The sequence below is a fragment of the Leopardus geoffroyi genome, chromosome A2, assembly GCF_018350155.1.
Source record: "Leopardus geoffroyi isolate Oge1 chromosome A2, O.geoffroyi_Oge1_pat1.0, whole genome shotgun sequence".
In the NCBI taxonomy this organism is placed as follows: domain Eukaryota; kingdom Metazoa; phylum Chordata; class Mammalia; order Carnivora; family Felidae; genus Leopardus; species Leopardus geoffroyi.
The window spans coordinates 72,582,530-72,608,771 of NC_059331.1; the positions used below are offsets into that span (position 1 = coordinate 72,582,530).

Sequence of the window (26,242 nt, forward strand, 5' to 3'; positions counted from 1 at the left end):
AGCCCCACACGTCTCCCCTCGGAGACCTGGGAGTCTTGGGTAACAAGCACTCAGTTCTCTCCAGGAAGTGTACATGCAAAATAGAGTGAACTCACCTTGTATTCGCTTACTCCACCCGGCAGGGTAGAGCTCACGTCTGCATAGCATTCAAATCGTTTTGAATTCTTGAGAGTGTGTTATCTTCAAGTAATAGAACCCTTTACTTGCAGTCATGTTGTATGGATACCAGGTGAAATGAAGCTGAGTTAGATCAGCAGGAGCATCAAGTTCAAGCTCTTTTGTCCAGCGAAAGTTCAGTGTGCACATGAGTCCGAATCAATTCAGCAAATATTTACCGAGGACCTGCCAGGTGCCAGGGACACTGGTCAGTTGCTGAGAATAAGAAGCTAAAAGATGTGGATCCTGCCCTCCAGGAGGAGGCTCAGCCCTGGTTCTAATTCAGCTTTCCAGCTCAGCCTGCTCCTCTCCTCCTTCCTCCTTCCGCTCCTGTCTCCTTTTCCTTTTCGTGTACCTCAATCCAAGTAGTTTATTTCCAATGACTTGGGAGAAAGTGAACCAAGAGCAGTGTTTCGGGAATGGATTTGTGTGATCAGCAGCTGTTTCCCCTGGAAAGGAGAGTTTGCAGAGCCCTTGTGTGTTCCATGGGCTTAAAGGCTGGGTTCTGGCATACCTCGGGACAGTCCTGGCTGATAGATGTGGGCCGCAAAGATGCGCTTGAAGCATAAATTTGAAGATTGCATGGTGTCCCCTGTCCAGCACCTCTGTTCTCCTCATACCCTCATATACATAACTTTTAAGAAATGCTAGTACTGGGGCGCCTGGGTGGCGCAGTCGGTTAAGCGTCCGACTTCAGCCAGGTCACGATCTCGCGGTCCGTGGGTTCGAGCCCCGCGTCGGGCTCTGGGCTGATGGCTCAGAGCCTGGAGCCTGTTTCCGATTCTGTGTCTCCCTCTCTCTCTGCCCCTCCCCCGTTCATGCTCTGTCTCTCTCTGTCCCAAAAATAAATAAACGTTGAAAAAAAAAAATATTTAAAAAAAAAAAAAAAAAAAAAAGAAATGCTAGTACTTAGGATAGTTGGCTGTTCAGAGGACACCCACGTCTGTGTGTCCTGGGTTGCTACACCCTTGGGGACCCAAGTGACTCTGTGTGGTTTCCTTGTGGCTTGCAGCGCTTCTGAGAGGACCCTGGTTGTCTCCCGCTGTGCTCTGCTCAGTCACCCACTCTCCTCGGTTCTTCCACCTTTCCGACAGCTGCTCAACTCTCCGACAGAGAGTTCACAGCAACTGCCTTTCTCTGCCCGCACCCATTTTTCAACTCCAGAAAGTGGGACCAACGTCCTTTGTTCTAGCAGGCCGCCTCCTGGAGGAACGGAGAAAGGCCGGCTGAGGGTGGCATCTTGCCCTCAGGCCCCCGGAGACCACTCATTCAGGAGCCGGAGCCTAAGCAAGAAAGTAATTAAGTGTTCTGTCACAGCACACAGTGCATGGAACCCAAAGGGAGCGTTCTCTCATTGAACAGATTCATTTGTGGGGGGTTTCCGTGGATGTTTCAGAAAGGGCTTGCAAGAGCCTTAAATGAAGGCAAATAGGATGTAGGGTGACCAGAGAATAAAAGCAACAGGTTCCACCAAGGACCCAGCTTTCCTCACTAAGCCATAACTGGACACTTAAATCACATCATCATCTTATTTAAATTGACTTAAATGGGATCCTAGTTGAGAACTTTCTCTGCCTCTGGTGCTTCCTTAGGTTTCCTGGGTCTTGGGGTGTGAATCCAGGGAGCCTAACATTATTTGAAAACTTTGAATTGCTAAGGAGTTCAGGGAAATTTATCTTCATATTAAAAACCAAGTTAATAGAATTACATAGAGCTGGAAAGAACCTTAGCACTTAGGGAAGCCATCCCTTTATTTTGTCCCTGAGGAAGGCTAGGATCCTGAGACTAAAGCATTTTGTTGCTCCCTGGTTCTCTTCAGTATCTAGTTCGTTTGTCTGTGATTATTACCCAACGAGAAAAAAACCCACAAATTGGAACTAAAGTGTAGTTTGAAAAGGTGCTTTGGTTTTTTGCTGGCCCTTTATGCAGAATCAGGTGTGCACACACACACGTGTGCTCGTGTTCCCGTTCTCTGCAGTGTCAGCCACAGCGCTAACCCGGGACCCAGAGCGCGTGCGAGCTGGGGAGCACCCAGCTGCTCTGTCGACCATGAGACCCCCCACTTTGCAGAGGCCCAGCGAGGATGTGCGGGCTCACCTCATTTCACAACCCCCCCACCTTCAGAGGCATTTCTGGGACACCCAGCTTCCTCCGAACAGGGAGACTCCTGCTACTTAGAAATGAAGCGTGCAGATTTATTTAAGAAACATACGAACTGACACAAAATCCCTTGTATATAAAATTGTCCTATGTTCCTTAGGGCCTCCGGTTGGGGCACTTTCTGCGCCCCCTTCTGTAGCCTTCAGAAAGGAGTCCTGCATTGCTCTCTCCCTTTCTTTTTTTTCCCAACCCCCAGCATATAAATAATGACCATATTCATGGTGAGAAGAAGGAATTCGTGTGCCGATGGTTGGATTGCTCGAGAGAGCAGAAGCCCTTCAAAGCCCAGTACATGCTGGTGGTGCACATGAGGAGACACACGGGGGAGAAGCCTCACAAATGCACTGTGAGTGTGCGGCACAGGCTGCTGGCTTGGGGCCATCTGGCACTAGTGCGTGTCAGGTTGGGGTTCAGGGTCACCCGCGGGCCTCTACATGCTATGCTGATGAACCGAGCTGAGGGGGGTGCGGCTGGGTGGCTGGAGGCACGGGGGTCTGTGTTGAATGCCGGTAGTTCTGAGAAGGGGTTCTGAAATGGGGGGATCGCCAGAAGTGGAGAGCAACAGCCACGTTTTGGGGGACAGTAGAAGTCGTCTGCACTGTCCAACAAGGTGGCCATGAGCCACATGTGCCTCTTGGGTGCTTTTGAGACTTGTCCAGAGCAACCAAGGAACTGATAATTTTTTAATTAAAAATTTTTTTTAATTTTTTAATGTTTATTTTTGAGAGAGAGAGAGGCGGGGGAGGGGCCGAGAGAGAGGGAGACCCAGAACCCAAAGGCAGGTTCCAGGCTCTGAGCCATCAGCACAGAGCCCAACGCAGGGCTCGAACTCACGGACCGTGAGATCATGACCTGAGCTGAAGTTGGACGTTTAACCGACTGAGCCACCCAGGTGCCCCTTAATTTAATTTAATTTAATTTAATTTAATTTAATTTAATTTAAAGAACGGTAAATATAAAGTCAGCCTCTGCTGGCAAGCAGCTAGCACATCAGATAGCACAGCTGTGCGGAGTGGCAAGTGGGCAGCAGTGGCTGGGACGCCCTGGCGGGCACTGGGAATAAGCATGTGACCACCACGCCGGCCCCAGCACAAATGCCCATCACGCTGGAGGACTCGGAGGGCAGAAGGAGGTGCGAGCCTGGACTTGAAACACTTGAGTTCACTTTTAAAAGTATAACCCAGATGACTTGAGAGTTTTTCTTTGCCTTCCTAGTCTGTCCCCATGGCCTGGTATCGACCCGCAGGGTGGCTGGGACTCAGCCTCTTTCCCTGAGGTGCCTCCAAACACATGGGCACTGCTCAGCCCTGCACTTTACATCTTAAAGGCCCTTTACAAACATGATCAAATTCCGTGCCTTTGTATGGACACAAAGCCATATTAGTGAACTTTGTGCTGAATCTAAAATCAGTGGGAATTTGAGGAGATCAGTGAGCAGATAATGAAACCCATTGTGCACATTGAGTGGTCTATTAAAAAAAAAAAAAAAAAGACCTCCAGGACTTTTACTAGCCCTGAAAATGCAGTCTCTTGAACTGCACTGAGCCCCATCTGAATCCCAATAAATGCAGAGTTTAGTGGACTTTTGTTCCTCGGTTTTGAAAAGCTGCTGACCCTCCAGACGTCAGTCTTTCATCAGCTCTGAGGGACTGTTGGGCATAAGCCGGGATTGTGTGGAGTAATGCAGATTTACCTGTTGTCCCCAGTTTGAAGGTTGCACAAAGGCCTACTCGAGACTAGAAAACTTGAAAACGCACTTGAGATCCCACACTGGAGAGAAACCGTACGTCTGTGAGCACGAAGGTTGCAACAAGGCTTTCTCAAATGCCTCCGATCGCGCCAAGCACCAAAACAGGACGCATTCCAATGAGGTGAGGCTCCTCCACGAGACATTCTTTGGGCCCAGAGCTCGTGGTGCAAACAAAGAGCCCTCGTGGGCAATGCACACGGAGGGGAGGCCCATCCCGTCTGATTTCCTGTCTGCCATCCCCAGCATGAGCGTGCACTGGCTGCGGCTGCAGGTGGGGGCCCGGAGCCTCAGAGGTAGGGGCTGAAAAGGGGCCTGGTTTGCCTAGGAATGCAGATCAGGAGGGAACTTCAAACCCCTGACTAGTCTCACGTTGTTCAGAACTGCCACCTACTGGTCAAACAGTCGGAGCATTTAACTGTGGCATTGCTACCGCTTGCTCTGCCTAGAATAGCACAGATCCATGCAGAGGACGACCCTGTAAGCACCCAGGATAGATCAGAAGCAGTGTGCTGACAGCTGATAGCTTACTGCTAAGACAGCCACTTTTGTTTGCTTTCTCCAGGTGGTATCTTTAAATGCATTATATCCAAAAAGACTTTCACAGGGCAACCAGCCTTGGCTAAACAGGATTTCCAGACATTCTCAATTCCAGAGGATCTTGGGAGAGCTATTCTCAGCAAGCCAGAATGGTTGCTGGTCAGTCATTTAAGACAGCATATTGAATAAAAGCCCCATGGTTAATGGGTGGTTCCTGCTGTGTTGCTGTTATTTGTAGGTACTTATCCCCCCAAAATGTCAGAAGGAGCATAAGAATGAAAATGATTCCAAACTATTTTGCTTATTTTTTTTTAATTTTTATTCATTTTTGAGAGAGAGCACGAGCAGGGAAGGGGCAGAGAGAGAGAGGGAGACACAGAAACCAAAGCAGGCTCTGGGTTCTGAGCTGTCAGCACAAAGCCTGTTATAGGGCTTGAACCCACGAACCGTGAGATCATGACCTGAGCCCAAGTTGGACCCTTAACCCGCTGAGCCACCCGGGTGCCCCTGTTTTGCCTGTGTTTTAATGCATGTCTGCCTGTAGGCCTCCAGCTTCTATTTGAAGGTCTAGCTCAAGTTCTGACTTGTCTGTGATGCTTTCTCTTGAATGAATCCAGAGATGAACAAAAAAGCTCTTCACGTTTTGGGTAAAAATGCGATGGCTGGCCAGAATTTGTCAACAGGAGACATCATTCTGCCCTGCTAAGCACATCATCAGTGCGGTTGCAGTGTGTGAGAGAGGAGCATTTGACCTTTCAGCTCAGGGACCATTGGCTTTAAGGTCCTTGCCAAATGTCCCTTCAGCTTAAGGGACAGAGCAAAAACATCTCTGAAGAGATTAACGACACTTTTTTTTTTTTTTTAAAGTTTATCTCTTTATTTTGAGAGAGAGGGAGAAAGAGTACGAGCAGGGGAACAGCAGAGAGAAAGGGACAGAGAGAATCCCATGCAGGCTCTGCAGTGTCAGCACAGAGTCCGATGCAAACCGCGAGATCATGACCTGAGCAGAAATCAAGAATCAGACACTTAACCCCCTGAGCCACCCAAGCATCCGCCACACTTTCTTAAAAGCACACTCACACTGAAGCTCATATGTGCAGGTTCACATGTGTGAACTCTTTTTGAAAGGGTCATGGTGGACTAAGGAGATTGCATCCTTTGGAATCTCATTATTAGTCAACTGTTGGAGGATGCTTTGGGAGAGATCCCACATACCCATATTTTCACGTCAAAAATGCTTTTACAGGGGCACCTGTGTGGCTCAGTCCGTTGGGCGTCCGACTTCGGCTCAGGTCGAGATCTCCCGGTTCGTGGGTTCAAGCCCCGCATCGGGCTGTGTGCTGACAGCTCGGAGCCCGGAGCCTGCTTCGGATTCTGTGTCTCCCTCTCTCTCTGCCCCTCCCCGGCTCATGCTCTGTCTATCTCTGTGTCTCTCAAATATAAACAAAGGAAAATATTTTAAAACATAATAAAAAAGCTTTTACTACCCGCACTTCTTGTAGTGTCACCTACTGTACTTGTTTTGTGAGAACCTCCAGGGAGTCTAGGCGAATCCATAGAGACAGAAAGCAGATGAGTGGTTGCCAGAGGCTGAGGGGAAGGGAATAGGGTAAGGATTTCTTTTGGGGATGATGAAAACATCCTAGAATTTGATTGATAGTAGTGACAGTTGCACAAGATTGCGGATGTACAAAATGCCACTGCACTGTGCAATTTCGAAGTGTTCTTTTAATGGTGTGTGAATTATATCTCAGTTTAAAATGTTTTAGGGAATGCGATTAACTTAGAATTAAATTAAAGTACTTAACTGCATTCCATATATATATATATATATATATATATATATATATGCACAATTATGACTAGAAATTTAGAAGACATTCATTCCTATAGTATATAGGCCCAGGGCCCACCCCTGTTCTTATGGAGAAATTGGGGCAGTGAGTGTGTTAAGATTAGTGGTATGCACACGTACAAACATACTTACTCAGCTTTGTGTCTTTCTTATGGACCTAAAATATGTGCCCCGTAGTTTGCTATGCTTAAATGCATTACAGCTAAGCTTGTACACTTCTGTGAGGTAAAAAGTGCGATGCTGTATGAAAGTTTACCCATTAGGAGAGTAATAGATACCTCAGTTAGTCCTCTCTTTCAGCAGGGTGGAACAGTTTATCTAAAATAAATTAACAGCCTTGAGCATGCAAGGCTTGGGCCTTCCGAATGATGGACATTTTCACATCCACCAAAATTAAGTTTGTCCAGGAAGTCTAGATTTGTGTCATAAGACGGTCCTAGATAATCCTAGATATCTTCTTTCACTTATTTGCTTTCTTATTTGTACTTTCATTCATTCGCTAAACAAATAGGGAGAGCTAGTTAGGTGACACAGCGCCTTGCCGTTCCAGGTTCGGCACAGAATACCGTGGGCTAGAAGCCAGTCTGGCCCTCCCCACCCACCCCCAGGCTGCCTCACCCATGTGGGGCCGTAGCAGTGACCTCTCCCAGGGACCCTTCCTCCAGACCACACAGCTTATGTCCTCCCAAAGCCACACTAAACAAGTTTCCTTGGGGTCTGACTCCGGTTGTATCTCCGTTGTAACTCTGAAAGTTCCAATGGCTCCCTCTTACCTTTAGGGAAAGTTTAGACTCCCTGGGCTTGTACCTGCTGTCACTGGGCCCAAGCCTGCCCTTCCAGGCTTGACCTCTTACCTTTGTGGCCGTGAATGGCACTGACAGCCATGCCCCTGTGCACGAAGCAGTCCTGACTCCGGACCTTGGCTTTTCTTTCGCATCCCCTTCCCTCATTTTTATCCCTCAGAATCTTGTTCCTCTTTCAGGACCCAGCTGCAATGCCTCCTCCTAATAAAGCTCTGTTCATTGAGTAATTACTGTGTGCAACACATCAGGGTGAGCATTTTGTGAATGTTGTCCTGTTTAACCCTTACCATGACCCAGTGAGCTGGGCATTATACCCAGATGTAAAAACTTAATAACCGATGCCTCCTCCAATCACCCCAACTGAAAAATGGTTCCCCTGTGTCCACATCATTCTGTAGCATTCAGAGTTTACCCTGGTGATAATTACATGCTGTCATATTTCTCCTACGTATTTTATATCCCCTGACATCAAATCCTGCGGTATATAACTTTGCGTTCACAGAGTCTTGCATAGAGTAGGGACCACGAAATGTTTATTGAAAAATCTAGTTGGGTAAATTCTACAAAGTCAAGTACACAAAAGTATCCATGGCTTTCACAAAGTACCTTCGGTTCAGGGGGTCAAAAAGAAGACAGCCATGGCAGACGTTGAGTTATCTCGGACCGTGAGACCGGCAACATTTATCTTCACCTACAGTTCTGTTTCATCTCAGCCATTGATCAAAACTGAATTTGGAGGCGAAGCCACGTAATTGGGTTAATGTGTTTTTTTGTTAACGCATTAAGTTTCCTGAACCCGTGTTCTGATGGTTTTTTTGTAAGTGGATAGTGTGTATGTTCACACACAAGGGCACATGGATGGGTCCACATGTACTTGTAGGTGCTGTCGGTCCTGGAAGCGTAGACTCTCCATCTCTAGCTGTGTCCTCCTTTCCCAACTAACCCATAGTATACACATGCATATATTTATGGGAACAGGAGCTTCTCAGACGCATAATGCTGGCCTGGCTGTGTGCCCTCCGCCGGCCCAACCCCTCCCTGACACCTGCACCACACATCCCAGTGTTCCCGCTGATGGAACAGCCTGTCACGGCAGTGAGGTGAGCAGGCACAGGGCCGATGTCAGAACACTATAAGGTAATGGCCCTGATCGCTGGAGCCATTCTTCTGTCCCTAATGCATAGAATTTGATGTGCTCGTCTCATTATATATATGCTGCAAATCACACAAGCCTCTGAATAGAAGTAATTCATAGTTAATGGGAATCAATTCTACCCAAAAGAATCGCAAATTTGGAGGTGAAGTCTCTCGGGATAATTTTCGGAGTCTTCACTTACTACATTAGGACATTTCATCGTTTTATGTAGCACTCAGTCTGTTCTTGGGCTTTTAGTGAAAAAGCATCTTTTAGACACATACATTCTTTAAGACAGGACATCTTTTTTAATATAATGGGTACATTACATTAATCATGCTTTTTATGACTATCACTTACCTAATAGCTTACCTTCTGATATACATAGACATCTACTCATATAAGCACTCATGCATATATTATATTTCAAGCCGGGTAAACAAGATCTCAGTTCTGATGTTGGTCATGAGTCGGTGACAGTGATTCTGTGATTTCAGTGAATAATTTAGCTATAAGCATCCATATACTTTTTAATGACAGCATTTGTAGGTTTGATCGCTGGCCCACAAAGAAAATGAAATAATTCACAGGCCTCAGTGTTCAAGAGCAAAGCCTAGATCAGGAACCCTCATGTCCAGGACACCATCCAACAGCCCTTCTCAGTTTGTGAGTGAGCTTTCATAGACGGTCTAACAGGGCTTTAGAGCTTTGAAAATCCAAAAGGTTCTGGATATTCAGAGCCCTGATCATCCCAGACCGTGGTAATGCCACCCAAACGGGCATATTTTCGTGATCTCTAACATTGAAGAGGGGTTGGCAATGTTTTAAAATTATGCCTGTGTATAGACAGCACATTTCCACAAAGGCTGGAGGGATTTTTTTGGTCTGAGAACCAGGACATCCCTAAGGAATTTCTTCACACAGACCCTCCCCAAGGCATATAGCTTTCTTCTGATTAGGTGACAGGTGTCTTTAAGCCTTCTTCTTAGAAGAAGATGGTGGTCGCTACCACCATCTTTTGTTACCATCATCTTCAAATACCTATTGAGTAGCTACCGTGACACAGGATACTTCTTCCTACTCTCAGGATAAATGTTTCCAAGAACATACAGGCAAGTTACGCACTCCTCGCTCTCCTAGCACCTTCTCTAAAAGAATAGCCTATTAAAGCTAGATTCACTGACCGGTATTCAGATGGCCTTTATTAAACACTTAGTACGTAGAGGTATTTGAACACGTCACAGCTTTGCGGCAGTGCTTTTGAAGGAATTCAAGATACGGTGTGCACCCACGAGACTGTTGGGCTGGGGCGTTATCCCTTTGATAACCGTCTCTTATTTCGTTCCATGTGGCTTTCGGCAGAAACCGTATGTGTGCAAAATCCCAGGCTGCACTAAGCGCTACACAGACCCCAGTTCCCTCCGGAAGCATGTGAAGACAGTGCATGGCCCAGAGGCTCATGTCACCAAGAAGCAGCGTGGGGACATACATCCTCGGCCTCCCCCACCACGAGATTCCGGCAGCCACTCACAGTCCAGGTCACCTGGCCGGCAGACTCAGGGAGCCCTTGGTGAGCAGAAGGACCTCAGCAACACTACCTCAAAGCGGGAAGAATGCCTCCAAGTGAAAGCAGTCAAGGCAGAGAAGCCCATGGTATGTCATTCACTTTCCTTCTGCTTGACCTCAAGCCACCCTAGGTCGTTTTCAAAAGCCAGCTAGGGCATTAGGAGGGACCAGACTGCCCGGGTCCTCACTGCCCCGGGCTCTCTGATTGAAGAGGTCAGGAGCTCAGAGACCTGGGTTCCTTATTCAAGGTGAATCAGTGTAGAAGAGCTCAGAAAAGAGCATCAAGGTTTGCTAACGGTTAGCTAAATCAATCTGGAGCCAGACCACTTTGTTGTAGCAGGTAGAAAGGCATGACTGTCTACATTTTCAGCAGGGCCATAATGCAGAAAATCATCCATTCTGTCTTTCTGGAAACATGTTTTTTGTCTTGTGCTTTGCCCGGGTGACCCTGAGATAAATAAGCCGTGGCCCCCGGTCTTTAGGCACTTACAGTCCAGCAGGGTAGACCGACCAGCAATAGGCAAATATTTACAACTCCATGTGCTGGGTCTTTAACACAAGTCTGCATGAGAGCATTCAAGGGGGGAACAAACCACCCACGCACTTGAGGATGTGACTGGCGAGGCTGAGGGGGTGGCCCTCAAGTTCAGCACTTAGAGAGGGGCAGGGGCAGGGCCGCAGAAGCCGTGGGGCCCCGGGAGGATGTGCAGAAGTAAAAACAAGTGAGGATAAGAAAGATTAGATTTTACTGGTGATGGGGAATGACTTGGCACAGCTGGTTTATTTTAGAAAAGCCAGCTTGAGTTCCAGGCTAGGGATTGGCTTGATAGACCAGAGACCATTTCTGCTGTGGTACCTGAACCAAGGAGGCAGAGAGCAAGGGAGGCATTTGAAAGATGTCACAGGGAAAACTCATTCTGGTTTGGTGACTGATGGATGGTTTATGCTACAGTCGCGGCTTCTCTCAAACTTCTGTTGGTGATTTTTCTTTATGTATGTGCCATACTGAAATATCTAAAACTTTTTAGAAGATGAGAAAAATGAAAAGAGAAGCTGTCCGAAGAGGTTCAGTACATTTGTATTTGCCAGTGTACCTAATGGAGTCAGCTCTGGGAACGTGTCAGGTTCTGGTCTGGCGCTCTCTGCATATGGAGGAAATGTACCAGGTAGATTTCCTGGTACCAGGAAAGGTACCAGGTACTCCGTGCGCTTAGATTAACAGATGCCTGGAAATGGTCAGGCAGGCATATGTATACTCAGTTTAAGGAAGTGTTTTCTTAAAATGAGGACAGTCCAGCAATCGGGTGGACATCCTGTGAATTCCTGAGTGATATCACCACACAGCAGTACGTATGGGTAAGAAGGAATGCACATTCAGTTCCAGGGTTGACAGAGTGGAGTTGAATGACTGATTGAATTTTAATGACTTACTGAGTTCGTCTTATAAGTTTTAGAAAGCGACATAAAGTCTAGCCAAAAATAATACAAATGAGCTCTCCAGATTTATCATTACTTCCCAGAGGGTAGCTGTATTTTGCTTTTAAAAAGCACCTGAGTCAGAAAAGAAAAAGAAAAGGCACCTTAGTCAAAAGTTGATGTGTGTGTTATGACTCATCACTATAGTTTAAAATTAATCAGTTCGCGAGCAGTGTTTTCTATACTCCTTTCTTTCGGGACCACATATCAATTTCCTAAAATAAAGTCCACCTGTACTGTGCAGAACATTCAACAGTTTATCCCCAAGTGTTTAATGAAACAAGGAAAATGAATCTGTAGTCTCCTAGATTATGTCATCGAGAGACAATGATTTATGTTCTTTGGACATCCTACGGACCCAGAGCCTCTTGTACCTTTAATGTACATCCCTAGCCCAAGGAAACTTGTCATCTCCTCTCCAAACACCCATTATTTAAAAAGAAAATTGGTAGAAATAGGAACTTATAGTTATTTGGCTCAGTGACATCTGAGATGCCCCAAGATGTGAACTATTTTATAAAGTAATTAAACCATAGAAACATGGGCTGGAAGGGATCATAGAGATCGAGATGAAGCTATTTTATAGGTAAGGCTAAAAAAATCAAATTTCCTACTGGGGTTATTGTGTACATACACATGCAAATAGAAGTAGACACCTTCATAGACATTTACTAATGCATATGAGATTTAATTTCTAATGTTCTTTCTTTAAAAACTTGTCTTTGATCATCATGCTATGAATTAAATTCTTTCTTCTTTTTTTCTTATTAATTCCACATCTCTTCTTTGTAATGCTCCTAAATGTCTTGTTCTCACTTCCTAAGGACAGTGGGTAATAAGGTGAGGGAATTTTGGCTTCTCTGCCCTTTTTGTTTTGTGTTCATTTTAACATTTAACTTTTAAGCGTTCCATTTTTCTTTTTTTTTCTTTTTTTTTTTTTTTTGTGCTTTGTGATATCTTTGGTAGTGACCATTACTCAGATCTGTTTCAAACATAGAAGCAATGTGTTTTGAACGTTCAGCATGTGGAAATGTGGAGTTAGATGGTGAAACTCATCGTTTTATTTGTCTAGGCTTTCATAATAAATCACACTGGGGCCGACCAAGCAGATGTTCGCAAAGACTATTTAATTATCAGATTGACACATGTAAATTCATTCTTGGACCAGACAGGTACCTCCCTCTTTGAGGACGATCTGTATACATTTGCTGGTAGCAAGTTAATCTATATTTAAATGTCTGAGCTCCTCTGAGCAGCTCTCATTACAAGCTCATTTGCATCTCCTCCTGTGCCCTGTGGAAGGGAGTCTGCTGTGCGTGTGTACGTACACATCCACACAGATCCACACACACGCACTCTGAGTGGACAGTCCAAGAGGAAAAGACCAAGAGAACTCTGGATGCTCCAAGTACCTTGGGAAGGAGCAGGTGGCCCGGCACTCCCAAGATTCTGCGGAAGCAAAACTCAAGCGAGGCTTCACGAACTCATGATCCCATTTGTGTGTCTCACTTTGCTCTGCTTGGTTGCCCAGGACAAACTTTGTGTATCACATGGCACTCACTTAGAAAGTGTTCATTTGCTTAGGTGTATGTGCTGTGGTTGCAGAGCGAGTGTTAACGGGTTCTACTGAGAAGCCCTCTGTCTAAAACCCCTTCCCGACGGTACCGTGCAGCCCACCTGGGGCAGTAGGTGTCTGTCACTGAGTGTGTGTGTGTGTGTGTGTGTGTGTGTGTGTGTGTGTAGTTCTCTCTCCCTGGAGGATTTGCTCTTCCGGCTGCTGTCAGGCTCCAGTTTGTAGAGTAATGGTGGAGGAAGGCACTGTGGAAGAATGGAACTAGCCCCCAGCTGGGAGTCTAGGCTGGTCACACCATTGACTTTGTGACTTTGTGACTCTGGTCAGTCACTGAACTTCTCTGAACGAATATCACTTTTCTTATCAACACAAAAGGGGTGATACTGTGTATCAACCAGGGCACCGGTGGGATTTTAGATAGAGCAGACTGCTCCTTGAGGGCCATTTTATATGGTGCTCCCCAGACCTGAGGACAGTCAGCTTTCTGCTCCCCAGTTCCAGGAGCTCCGGGGGGGGGGGGTCCTCTCCCTGACTGAGAGTCAGTGGACTAGATCAAGTTTCTGTCTAGTTGCAGAATTGTCTTCCACAGTCCATGCGGTTGGGGGCAGGGAGACGTTGCCTGATTCTCCTAGAGAAATGCCAGGGCACTTTCGATCATTCCCCAGACTCAGATGGCTGTAACTTGCAGCCTTTCAAGCCCCCCACCCCCACCACCCCTCCGGGTACAGCAGAAGCTAAGTGATGGAGGTTGTGTCTCTTACAGCTGCCTTTACCCACAGCCTGGTTGGGGTTCTACAGAGCAGTCAAGTACACACAGAAAGAGGCAGAGGTCACAGAGAGCTTGGGGAACCATCCCTGAATAGCTCAGAGAGGGTCTCGTGTGCTGCTGGTGCTCAGCTTCCACGTATGCTGTAGCCAAGCAGCATGAACCTCTGGGCCAAAGCCACCTGGGATAATAAGACCAGCTGATGCTCTCAGAGCCAATCAGTAAATGTTTCCCAGGTCTTTTTATATTTCGTGTGCTTTCCGGGCCTCACAATTCCCACAACGGTCCCGAAGATAAGGAAGATGTCCCCCTTTTATAAGGGATAAGGAAACTGAGGTTCAGAGTGACCAAGTATTTTGCCTGGAGGATAAAGTCAGGTTGTGCAAGCGGGATTGCACCTGAGGGAGTGTGTTTGCAGAGCTGGCCTCTGGGGCGGGATTCCACAAGCGGAGGTGGTGCCATTCACACCCCGTGCAGCAAGCCCGGCTTCCATCGCCCCCACTGCACATCCGCCTGGCATTCCATCAGTCTCTGTGGTCGAGGGAGGCCGCCTCCCTTCACCAGCACATAGTTCTTCTCATGCAACCCGCTGAGCTCCCTGCGGGGCTAGGTCTGCATGAGCTCTCATTCCCAGCTCCCTTTCCTTTTTCCTTCGCGGTGACGTTTCTCTGCTTTCCTCTCGACCCCAGCAGACATCTCAGCCAAGCCCTGGTGGTCAGTCTTCATGCAGCAGCCAACAGTCCCCCATCAGCAACTATTCCAACAGTGGGCTCGAGCTTCCTCTGACCGACAGCGGGGGTGTGGGAGACCTCGGGGCCATCGACGAAACCCCAATCATGGACTCGACCATTTCCACTGCCACCACGGCCCTCGCTTTGCAAGCCAGGAGGAATCCGGCAGGGACCAAATGGATGGAACACGTAAAACTAGAAAGGCTCAAACAAGTGAATGGAATACTGCCACGACTGAACCCCATTCTACCCCCCAAAGCCCCTGCAGTCTCTCCTCTCATAGGAAACGGTGAGTTCCGTGTCCTACCTCACGTCAGCTCAGGGCTGTCTGTTCTTTTCTGTACAAACCAGTGTGAGAGGAACCAGGCTTGATGTGTGTTGGTATGTCCCCTGGTCCTCACATTATACTGTCACCATACGTACGTGTCAGGGTTGCCTTTCTGGGGAGTCCATATTTTAAAAACAGGTAATAAGGGGATGATCCCGAAACAGAAAGTAGCACACAGGATGATAATACTGTGTGCATGACTACCGTTCTGATGGTGAAATTGTAGCTGTTAGACCAGGGTGGGGAGATCCCTGCAACAAAGACATTTGGGGTTAGCATTGCCATCTGGTTTCCAGTCTACAGTTGGGAGTTCCACAGCCACCTTTTTTTTTTTTTTTTTAATGTTTATTTATTTTTAAGAGAGACAGAGACAGTATGAGTGGCAGTATGAGTGGGAGCTGGGCAGAGAGACGGAGATACAGAAGCCAAAGTAGGTTCCAGCCTCTGAACTGTCAGCACGGAGCCGGATGTGGGGCTGGAACTCACGGACCACGAGATCATGACCTGAGCTGAAGTCAGGCGCTTAACCTACTGAGCCACCCAGGTGGCCCAGTTCAGCAGCCACCTTGATTTGACGTTTCAAGGGAAGCCAGGCAGCCTTTTGCACTGGCAGGCCCATGTCAGGTTTCACTCCTGAGATTGCAACGAATACCGGGTGTATCCTAAAGGGGGAACCTCCCCACCCACCAGCTCAGGCAGACTCCCCCTTCTCAGGATGTCCAAGGAAGCCCTCCGGTCCATATGACACTCCTGGAATGGCCTTGGCCTTGCCTGTAACCCAGGCACTGTGTGCACATTCCAGGACTCTTCATCTTGCCCTAGACCTCCACGTGTGAAGCCGCTTAACTGATCCAGGGTGATTTTACGGTTTTGTCTAAGCCGGGGGTCGGCCAGCTTTCCCACCGGCTTGTAATCCTGGGGCCTTGTTCCACATCACCCTGAAACGAATCCGTGTTTCCCACCCTTCCTCCGCAGGCACTCAGCCCAGTACCAGCTGCAGTTTGGGCGGGCCCATGACTCTGCTCCCGAACAGAAGCGACCTTTCTGGTGTGGACATCACCATGCTGAACATGCTCAACCGGAGGGACAGCAGCACCAGCACCATCAGCTCCGCCTACCTGAGCAGCCGGCGCTCCTCGGGCATCTCCCCCTGCTTCTCCAGCCGCAGGTCCAGCGAGGCGTCCCAGGCCGAGGGCCGGCCCCAGAACGTGAGTGTGGCCGACTCGTACGACCCCATCTCCACGGACGCGTCGCGCAGGTCCAGCGAGGCCAGCCAGTGCGAGGGCCTGCCCAGCCTGCTCAGCCTCACGCCCGCGCAGCAGTACCGGCTGAAAGCCAAGTACGCGGCGGCCACGGGCGGGCCGCCCCCCACGCCGCTGCCCAACATGGAGAGGATGAGCCTGAAGACCCGGATGGCCCTGCTGGGCGACGGCAGGGAGCCCGCGGGGGCCCTGCCCCCCGTCCACCCTCCGCGGAGGTGTAGCGACGGGGGCGCCCACGGGTCGGGCCGCCGCCCTCTACTGCCCCCGGACGTGCTGGGCAACGGCGTGAGGAGGGCCAGCGACCCGGTGAGGACGGTCTCCGAGAGCCTCTCCCTGCCCCGCGTGCAGCGGTTCAGCAGCCTCCACGGCTTCGACCACCCGGGTTTGCCCCCATCCCTGGACAAGCGGAACTTAGTGCTTCAGAACTACACTCGGCCCGAGGGCGTCCCGCCCCGCCACTTCCTGCCGTCTCCCTGCCCTCCGAGCATCACTGAGAACATCACCCTGGAGTCCCTGACCGTGGACGCCGACGTGAACCTGAACGATGAGGATTTCTTGCCCGATGACGTGGTGCAGTATTTGAATTCCCAGAACCAAGCGGGATACGAGCAGCACTTCCAAAGCGCCGTCTCTGACGACGGCAAAGTGCCCCCCGGGCCCGGCTTGGGGAGCGGGCCCGGGGACTTTGAGCCTCCGGGGCTGCCCGACGGCCACGCCGGCCAGCAGTACCGCCGGCTGGAGCAGCCCTGCACCGAAGCCAGCAAATCCGACTTGCCCATTCAGTGGAACGAAGTCAGCTCCGGCAGCGCCGACCTGTGCTCCTCCAAGCTGAAATGCGGCCCGCGGCCCACGGCGCCGCAGCCGCGAGCCTTCGGCCTCTACGGCAACCCGGGCGCGCACCCACAGGATGCCTTGAGGAGCGGAGCTGGCCCAGCCGGGGCCTACCAGAGCCTCGCAGAGCCCGGCAGCTCCTACGGCGGCCCCGAGCACAGCGGAAACGCCTTCCACGCACAGCCCTACAAGGCCCAGCAGTACGGGAACTGCCTCAACAGGCAGCCGGGGGCGCCCGGCTTGCCGGACGGCGTGTGTGGGGCCGGGATTCCAGCGGCAAAGCTGAAAAGCACCTCAGCGCAGGGAAGCGGGAGCCAGCCAGAGTTTGGCCTGTCGCCGGGGGTGCCCGGCGAGTCCGCGGGCGCCGCGGTGAGTGGCATGGCCACCCAAGACCTGGTGGGACAGGGGTACCTGGCCCATCAGCTCCTCAGCGACAGCGTGCACCACCCAGGGGCCGGCCGCGGCGCTCAGCAGATGCTAGGGCAGGTTAGCGCTACCTCACACCTCAACGTCTATCAAGGGCCGGAGAGCGGCCTGCCGGGGCCTCCCTGCATCGGCAGCCAGCCGGCAGGCTTGGCGGCCGCCAGGGGCTACCAGCCGTGTGCCGGCTACGGGGGCGGTCGGCGCCAGGCTGCGCTGAGGGGCAGCCTCTCTCTGCAGCAGGGACAGCTCAGTGACACAAGTCAGACCTGCAAGGTGAACGGCATCAAGACGGAGATGCAAGGGCAGCCCCATCAGCTGTGTTCTAACGTGCAGGGTTACTCTGGTCAGTTCTATGACCAACCCGTTGGCTTCAGTCAGCCCGACATGAAGACTGGTTCCTTCTCCATCTCGGAAGCCAACTGCCTGCTACAGGGGGCCAGCGCCGAAAACTCTGAATTACTTTCCCCGGGTGCTAACCAGGTGACCAGCACGGTTGACGGCCTTGATGGCCATGACCTGGAAGGGGTGCAGATTGATTTTGACGCCATCATAGACGACGGGGACCACGCCAGCCTGATGTCAGGAGCCCTGAGCCCCAGCATCATTCAGAACCTTTCCCTTTCCTCCTCCCGCCTCACTACGCCCCGCGCGTCCCTCCCGCTGCCGGCGCTGTCCGTGAGCACCACCAACATGGCCATCGGGGACATGAGCTCCTTGCTGACCTCCCTCGCGGAAGAAAGCAAATTCCTTGCGGTTATGCAATAGGGCGTTAGGGGAGAAGGCTGCCAACCAACGTGAAACTTTAGGAGTTTAAAAGATTAAATGGACTCAGTTTTTTTGTTTTGTTTTTTTTTTTTTGCTGTTGTTTTGTTTTGTTTTGTTTTTAGTTCTGTATGTATTTTAGCAATCTCATCTCACCTAACTGGGATGTGTTTCAAGTATATTCCTTTTATGGAAAAGGACTCTGAACAACCCTAAAGTATTCTAGGGAGAAACTGTCTTCCATTTCAGTTTTGAATCAGTATTGTTACACTAGAACCATCCTCTTTTTTTTTTTTTAACTATAAGCCCATCCCCCTTTCTAGTAAACCAGTGTAAATGTGCGATGTGCATGTTCTCATTTCTTTTCAAAGAGAGGTCAGACGAAAGGATTTGATATGTTTCTCTGTTACTCAAAGGAAATAGGAGTTGGTGTGCTTTTTGACCGAGGGGTGATGCTTCCAGCTTTTCAAATTTCCCTTTACATGTGCTCTGTGTTTGTTTTTGGTTTTTTGGAGGGTTTTCGTTTTGTTTTGTTTTTGTTTTTGGTTAATTCCCACACTGGGCACAAGAATCGGAATAAGGATAGTGAGTTTAAGAATCTCTGGTGGGGGCGCTGTAGCAGAGATAACCATTTTTTTTACCTGCTCCCCCTCCTCGTTCCCTCCCCCCCACCCAGTTCAGGTCAGGGCATGCTTTCAACACTTGCACACAGCGGGAATTTGGGGCTCTGGCAGATGAACTAGTTTGTTCACGGTTGGGGTTTAGAATTCTCCTGTCCGTGAGTGCACTCAGGGCAGGTACGTCTACACGCTCAACTCCTCAGTTATCTGTCTTGCTTTTTCTCCCTCCGTCCCCATGACCGTTCGATGCTGTTCCGCGCTCCAGGGAGAGAGGGGAAGGGCCACAAGTTTGCTACTTGCATCTGTCCCGACGAGAAGTTAGGTAGATTGTAGAGTGAAGCTACTGGGTAGAGATAGTTGGGGGAACATTTGTGGGTTTGCTGTATTTGTTAATGATAGTTCCATCTCTTTACCCGTTGTCATAGGTAACTGAGAATTGATTATATATAGTTCCAAGTATATAGGTATTGAAACAACCCGGCAGCCGCCTATGTCATTGCCATATATTAATTCCACTGTAGTGAAGGAGTATTTCTATTCTAAGTGCCCTATTTTAAGGGATTGGTAAAACTTAGTTGTGAAAGAAAAAGCTCACGTATGATGACCTTTGGAATAAATCCCTTTAACAATTGTTAGTGTTTAAGAGCACTGGGGAGGACGGTTAGTAGCTGTGTGGATGGATGCCTTTTCTTACACCCAGTCTATTAAACGATGCATCCATTTAAGAAGTTAAATGTTCTATGCAGTTAGTCCTGAATGTGGACTTAATTTGTACTTTAGTTTTGGATTAAAACATTTTAAAGACTAAAAGGAGTACAGCTACTTCCCATGTGCAGTCGATACACATAAAAGACATACTATGTGTGCACAGAGTACATGGATTATCCAGCATTTCACATTTACAAATATGTAAACTATTAATAATAAAATATTAACACCTCAGACTACCTGCTCCTTTTTTCCCATTGACCCTGGAGTTGGATTTATCCAGAGTGATTCATGAGTCAATTGGGTGGCTTTTTCCCTTTATTCCTGCCATTTGAATTAGTATTAGACAAAGTCAAGTAAAATAAAATAATAGGTCATAGGAAAACAAAATGTTAGATCCAGCCCGTTTTTCTCACGTTTGTGTTCTCTCATTTGGACCAAGAATCTCAGCGTGGAGGTAAACGTGCCCTTTGGGACTTTGTGGCTAACAAAGTTGGGTTTGCTTTCAATTGGATGTTCCTGAAATCAAGAGGGATGTTGAGACCCTTCCCGCCCACAGCCAGCACCTACTTTTAGGTCAAAGGATGCATCTGCTGTGGAACAGAGCCCCAAAGCAAAAGACGGCTACTGATCTGAGCTCAGTGGAGTGGAGTCTACCAAGCTCCAACAGAAAAGAGCCAGGCTTTTTCCTCACACAGGTCAGGATCCGGTCACAAAATCAGCAATCCATTCCCCGAGTCTCCTTTTTCCACAAACCCGAGCATCTCCAGGTCTTGATCTTACATGCTCTCACGGTTTGGTCTGACCCCCGTCCTCCCTCTGTCTCAAAGCTTGGGTCCTGGGCGTTCTCCCGTCTCCTGAGTGAGGACAGCGGGTCCCTGGCACCACACGGCCCTCCCCAGTAACATTCCCAGAGGCGACCTCCATTTCTCAGTTACCATCGTTTCCTACGTCACCCTCGTCCTTCGTGGAAGGATGGACGGCAGCTGGGTGAGGACCATTGTCATCTTGTGCCTCTGTTTTCCTTCACCTCTTCTTTTCCTACTTTTACCTTCTACCCTTAGATTTGCAGGAGATACTCTTGCTTCAGCTCCACATTTGGCTTCTCTCCGTGGAAATCTCAGAAAGAGGGGGGCGAGGGGAGAGGGAGGAAGAAGGCACACTTTTCCGGGAGAGCAGTGATGCTGGACAGTCAGTGGAGGGAGGGTTTGTCGGGGCCATGTACAAGTCTGTGGACTTGGTGTCAGCTGGGACAGGACCCACCCCAGCCTCCCACCTTCTCTCTGCTTTCCTGCCCCACGCGTTGAGGGAGACAGCAGCAGCTGCCTAGTTTCGCATCCTGCCTTTCAATGCAGGCTCATACATGGTCCTCCTGTTGACCATCTGTGTTCACCATAGTTTCACAGGTTAAACCATTCCGTGTTCTTTTCTGGAGAGCTGACGAGACTGCACCCTGCTCCTCATATATCGGCTCATCCTCTCGAGCCGCAGTTGTGATTCTTGCGATGTATGTGCCTTATTTTATGTTAATCTCGTCGATGCGAGGGACCAGTTGGTGTCGCCCGATGGATGGACCGGGGCTCCGGGCCGCGCGCTCCCCGGCCGGCCGCGAGCACACGATTGTAGCCGAGTCTGAGCTGTCTTGTAACCCGGTTTCCCGTGTTGTTTTGAACTGATGGAGGATGTTCTCTTCTGACAAGTTACCGTTGTGTATCCTGCAAACGTGTAAAATAAGATACAAGTTCATTTTTTTCGCCTTTTTTAGATTTTTAAAAAAATAAAATGTGTAATCCTTTTTTAAAAGAAAACACCCTGTAAATACATTTAAGGATTGTAGGCGTAGTGTTCGGATGTGGCCGGCCCGGGGCCGTCTCGGATCAGCCTGCAGCCGTGCGGTGAGGCCCCCAAGCCCACCTCATGCCAGGGCTGCGGTCCCGCCACGCGTGGACTCTACTTTTGCTTTCAGAACCACCTACTCCTTTTGTAACAAAAAGAAAGAACCATGTTTCTTACAATGTCAATAAAAAACGCTTTGTACTGAAATTGTTCCAGGGTCGTTTATTTGATCCGTAGCTGAAGGGAGAGCGGCTTCCCTGGGAAGGATCCAGAGCTTGTGTTTGGACCCAGACCCTACCCACCCCCACTCCCACCCCCCCCACACACACACACAGACAAGCTGAGTGCGCGTCTGTCCTGAGACTCCCATTCCTGCTCCCCAAATTGGGGTGCTGGTGCACCTGCCGGCGGGGACGTCCATGAGGGTGCCTACCTGGGAGGCACGCCAGTTACAACTGTAATCGTTTTCCTTCATTTTATCCCTTCGCCAGACTCTGGGGAAGGATGCGGATAAGGTTCGATGTCTAACAACTGAACTGGTTTCTCTTTTATAAGTGATCCTCTCCCTTCAAGGGATATAGGGGATAACGCACGTGGCCCTCAAGCACACGCTTGTAGGTACGTCAGCAAGTCCCCAGGGGACTTCCATCCTGTGGGAGACCCAGGTGTCCCGCCCCATCTCCCAGCAGGGATTCTGCAACCATAGGGACTCTTTGAGCTTTCCTAATTCACAAGGGAGGACTTCTCTCATGAGCCCCGATGTCTTTGCTTCCATAACTAGAGCCCTCACATAAGGCGTCCACATGAAAACAGGAAAAAATAAAAAAAGAATTTGTTCTCCACTTTCAGTAAAAAATCGTTGGCTTACAAAGCCGTATGCCGTGGAGTAGGTCAAGGTAAAGTACAACACACAAGGTTTACAGACAGGACGGGAGGAAAATGGGGTTCCCAAGGAATGGGGCACATGCCATAGATTCAGTTCATGTGAGCGGGCAGTCGGGTGCAGTTCAAGGCTTTGTTTAAAGAAAACACCTTCTGCTGGGGGCGCCTGGGTGTCTCAGTGGAGCATCCAACTTCGGCTCAGGTCATGATCTCACGGTTCGTGAGTTCGAGCCCCGCGTTGGGCTCTGTGCTGACAGCTCGGAGCCTGGAGCCTGTTTCACATTCTGCGTCTCCCTTTTTCTGCCCCTTCCTGCGCACACTCTGTTTCTCTCTCTCTCAAAAATAAATAAACATTGGGGCGCCTGGGTGGCGCAGTCGGTTAAGCGTCCGACTTCAGCCAGGTCACGATCTCGCGGTCCGTGAGTTCGAGCCCCGCGTCAGGCTCTGGGTTGATGGCTCAGAGCCTGGAGCCTGTTTCCGATTCTGTGTCTCCCTCTCTCTCTGACCCTCCCCTGTTCATGCTCTGTCTCTCTCTGTCCCAAAAATAAATAAACATTGAAAAAAAAATTTAAAAATAAATAAACATTAAAAAATTAAAAAAAAAACCCACCTCCCACGTAGACTCAGAAGCAGAGTTTGAGGTGAAATGGTAGGGGTGCAATCTATTCGGCATTTCATAAAAGTTTAGGTAATTTGGGGAACCTAAAGATGTTCTGTATTACCCAAATGAGAATTTAATAAGAAAATGCTAGAATAGATGGAACAATTAATCCACTGCCAAAATATCTTATCATCCTTTTCTCCTCTGTTTTTTTTTGTTTTTTTTTTTTTTTTCCTTTTCTGGGCAGCTTCCCCCCTTTGGTTTTAATTCATAATGGACTTACTATTCCAAGGACAATCTGGGCCCATCTTTCTGTTAATATTAGCTTAAAAAAAAAAATCTCACTTTATCAACGTAGACCTAGATCATGCCTCCTCTACCTAGTTATTCAACCTCTTTATACTTTTCAGAAATAGTAATTGAATCTAAACTGTTTTTTGGCTTTTTAAAATTTCCCCGGCATTATGTGGCCACAGGCATGATTAGCCCAGCAGAGGCGTGGGATCCCGGGTTCTATACGTCGTCTCACCTGAACCGGAATCTTCTGCTTCCCCTGCGGTTTCCACCCTTCCCTCTCGACACCCACTGGCAAGCTATGAGGGTCCCTGCCTTCAGATGACATACATTCTATCTGGGGATATGATGCTGGCAGTAGTTACACATTCCACTAATTCACAGCGTTGCCTGGATGCCTAAGACTCTATTCAGACTCCTTGACGGGGACCGGAGACAGGGAGGTGAACAAAGCACCGTGAGCCTGTAGGCATCTAGCCCAGTGGGAGGGACAGACAAGCACAGAGTACCCAGTGGAAGATGATCAGAGGGCATTTGGTGGGTCATTGTCCATCTGAAGGGCATGTGACATGGCTTCTCAACCTCTGTATTGTTGCCGTTGTGCATCGGGTAGCCTTTGTGGGGGAACGGTCCTGCATGGCGTAGGACGTTCAGTGGATTCCAGGCCATTGCCCACTAGATGCCAGGAGCATCCACTCCTGCTTGTGACAACCAAAAATGTCTCCAGACATTGCCCTATGCTCCGTGCGGAGAAAATGGTTCCAGGTTGAGAGGGAATGAAGGTACAAGGACAGACATGGTGCAGGCAGGTGTCCAGACTCAGGAGCGTCTGGTACACAGGTGACAGATGAAGCAAATGGTGAAGAGTGCCATGGCCAGGTGCAGGTGGGGTAGGTTGAAAAATGAGCCCCAAGAACGCTGACCCCACGGGCCAAGACGAGGGGTAGGCACATGGGAAGGAGGGTGGCAGGGGAAGAGAGGAAGGTTGGATGGCAGGAGACAGCAGGGGTGGTCTAGAAACAGGAAGACAAATATCAGGAGGCCAGTGTTGCCAAAAACAACACGTAGGTCAAGGAAAACACGGACTGGAAAATACTGGGGCTGGGAAGTAGGATGCTCTGGGTGACCATGGGAAGCGCTTTTCAGTGGAATGGTTGGGAACAGAAACCAGATGACAACAGCTGAGGGACAAAAAATGTGTTACAAAGGGGAATTTGGTGGCCTCTTTCGAGTAGCATGCCACATTTCATCACATCCAAGATGGCCACCTAGACGAAGACACATGTTACTCTGTGTTCCCAGGAAGAAAGAGAAAGCACTGTGATTAAGTGACAGGATGCTTCCATCCTCTATACAACACGTTACAGCATTAGTGGTGTTACTGAGGTGGGAGAAATCAGAGTATGAAATATGCTACTTCTAAGGGAAAGGAAAGACACGGTGGGTCAAGGAGAGGAGGAAAGTTGGATTTTTCTTGTGATTGTTCCCCTCCCTCCCTTCCCCTCCCCTGCCCTTCCCTCTCTCCTTTCTCCCTTCCTTCCTTCCTTCCTTCCTTCCTTCCTTCCTTCCTTCCGTCATACAAGAAGCTTAACTGTGTCCATCCTCCAGTAAAAAAGAGGCAGAAGAGAGAAAGGGGTTGACGTTACAGTGAACAGAACAAGCCTCGAAACCAACTGGCTCATGGGACAGATGCCTGCCCTCCTGGGAAATAAGAGAAGGTGACAAGGACGAGGGCAGGTTTCGACAGATGTGTGGAATGGAATTTGCTGGGGACAAGACTGGAGTGGGAAATTATTTTGATCTTCTCAGGGAAAATGACTTCTAAGTCCACCGTATGGCGGGCGGCATGTGGGAGAGTGGGGAGGGGAGGAGGTGTCCTTGGACTCACACGGGGCCCAGAGCTGCTCTGCTCCAGGGAAGCAGGAGAGGGGAGAGAGGGGCCAAGGGGGGCTCTGCACAATCCGCTCCCAGATTCCCCACCCCCCACCAGCTCCCCTGGGAGGCTGACCCCATCCCCACCTTGCAAAGGCAGAGCACCCCTCAGGCAATGATGGTGCCCGGGACGCACAGGGAGGGCTTGCCATCCCTGGCTCTTCACCAGGTAAGCAAGGAACTTTCCACGGAATCCCCCAGTTAATAGTGCATAGGGGTGAACTTCTTTTCGTGCGACAGGACCATTTTAAGAAAGTAACAGGCTGATTCCCCACCCGCCTCTGCTGCAGCCCTGCAGGCCCAGCCCGCACATCGGCTGAGCCTGCCCAGGCCTTCGCCCGGTGAGAGGGACAGGCAGCCTGGCAGGCTGGAAGGAGCAGGGGCATCGCTGGGGCACAGGCCACCTTGCCTGAGGGCCCTTCCCCGGGCCAGAGGCCTGTTGCAGACGTGGTCCAGCCTGGCCATCCTGCGGGAGGGAAGCGTGCGTGGCCTGGCTTTTCTCTTCCCGCACCGCTGATGTCTAGTTAGGATGCTTGCTCAAGCTCCATCCAGAGGATCCCTTAGTCGCCCCAGGTAGAGGCAGCTAAAACCCTGTCCTATCTCCCCTTTTGAAAAAGGTCTAGCTTTGGAACGTGTGCCTCCGATGCCAGTGGTACAAAGGGTATGGCAGGGGTCACCTCCCTCCCAGCGCTGCAGCCCGAGCCATTGAAATGAAACCTCGGCTAAGCGTTTGCTAGTATGTATGACCCGGCGCGCTCCCCACTCGTGCCCCGACCAAGCCGCCGGAGATTGTATGAGATGGAAGTGTGCCTTCTCTGAGGGTAGCTGAGGGGGATGCGGGAAAAGGACCAAGTGGTGTGCTCCTTTGCTGGGCCCGCCTGCCGGAACACCCCCAGCCCCACCCCCTGCCCTCCTGCACAGGCCTCTAAGAAGAGGGGAACCAGAAAGCTTGCCCCACCCGGTGAGCAGCCAGCCCTGCACCGTTTGAATTCTGCGGGTCTCCAGATCTGTGTTGTTCCCCTGGGGCTGGGAAGCCTTCCATGCTCAGAAGTTCAAGGGTCCCACGTGATCCCCGCTCAGAAGTTGGGCTGCGGATCCTCTGAGCTGGCAGACACAGGCCCCCGGCCCTCGGGGCTTGCAAGGGGCCAACAGCACTGTGGAGGTGTGATTCACTGCGCTCCCAGAGGAAAAGGAGGCAGCCAGCTGGCCGAGGATTACTGAACAGCCAGGCCAAGGAGTTCCGTTGCTGAGGTGG

General features: G+C 49.8%; 1 protein-coding gene across 7 annotated transcripts in view; it reads left to right on the forward strand.

Annotated features, from left to right (window-relative positions):
* GLI3 (GLI family zinc finger 3) overlaps nucleotides 1–21,485 on the forward strand; it is a 282,508-nt gene extending 261,023 nt beyond the window's left edge. For 5 of the 7 annotated variants that reach the window (XM_045494342.1, XM_045494346.1, XM_045494347.1 and 2 more), the window contains 5 exons: nucleotides 2,513–2,662; nucleotides 4,023–4,187; nucleotides 9,759–10,049; nucleotides 14,467–14,797; nucleotides 15,812–21,485. In XM_045494342.1, coding sequence (XP_045350298.1) covers nucleotides 2,513–2,662; nucleotides 4,023–4,187; nucleotides 9,759–10,049; nucleotides 14,467–14,797; nucleotides 15,812–18,117 — 3,243 coding nt within the window. In that variant the 3' untranslated portion in view covers nucleotides 18,118–21,485. The remainder of the gene's footprint in view (nucleotides 1–2,512; nucleotides 2,663–4,022; nucleotides 4,188–9,758; nucleotides 10,050–14,466; nucleotides 14,798–15,811) is intronic. The other 2 variants (XM_045494343.1, XM_045494344.1) reach the window with 1 other exon arrangement.
* The last annotated feature ends 4,757 nt before the right edge of the window (nucleotides 21,486–26,242 follow it).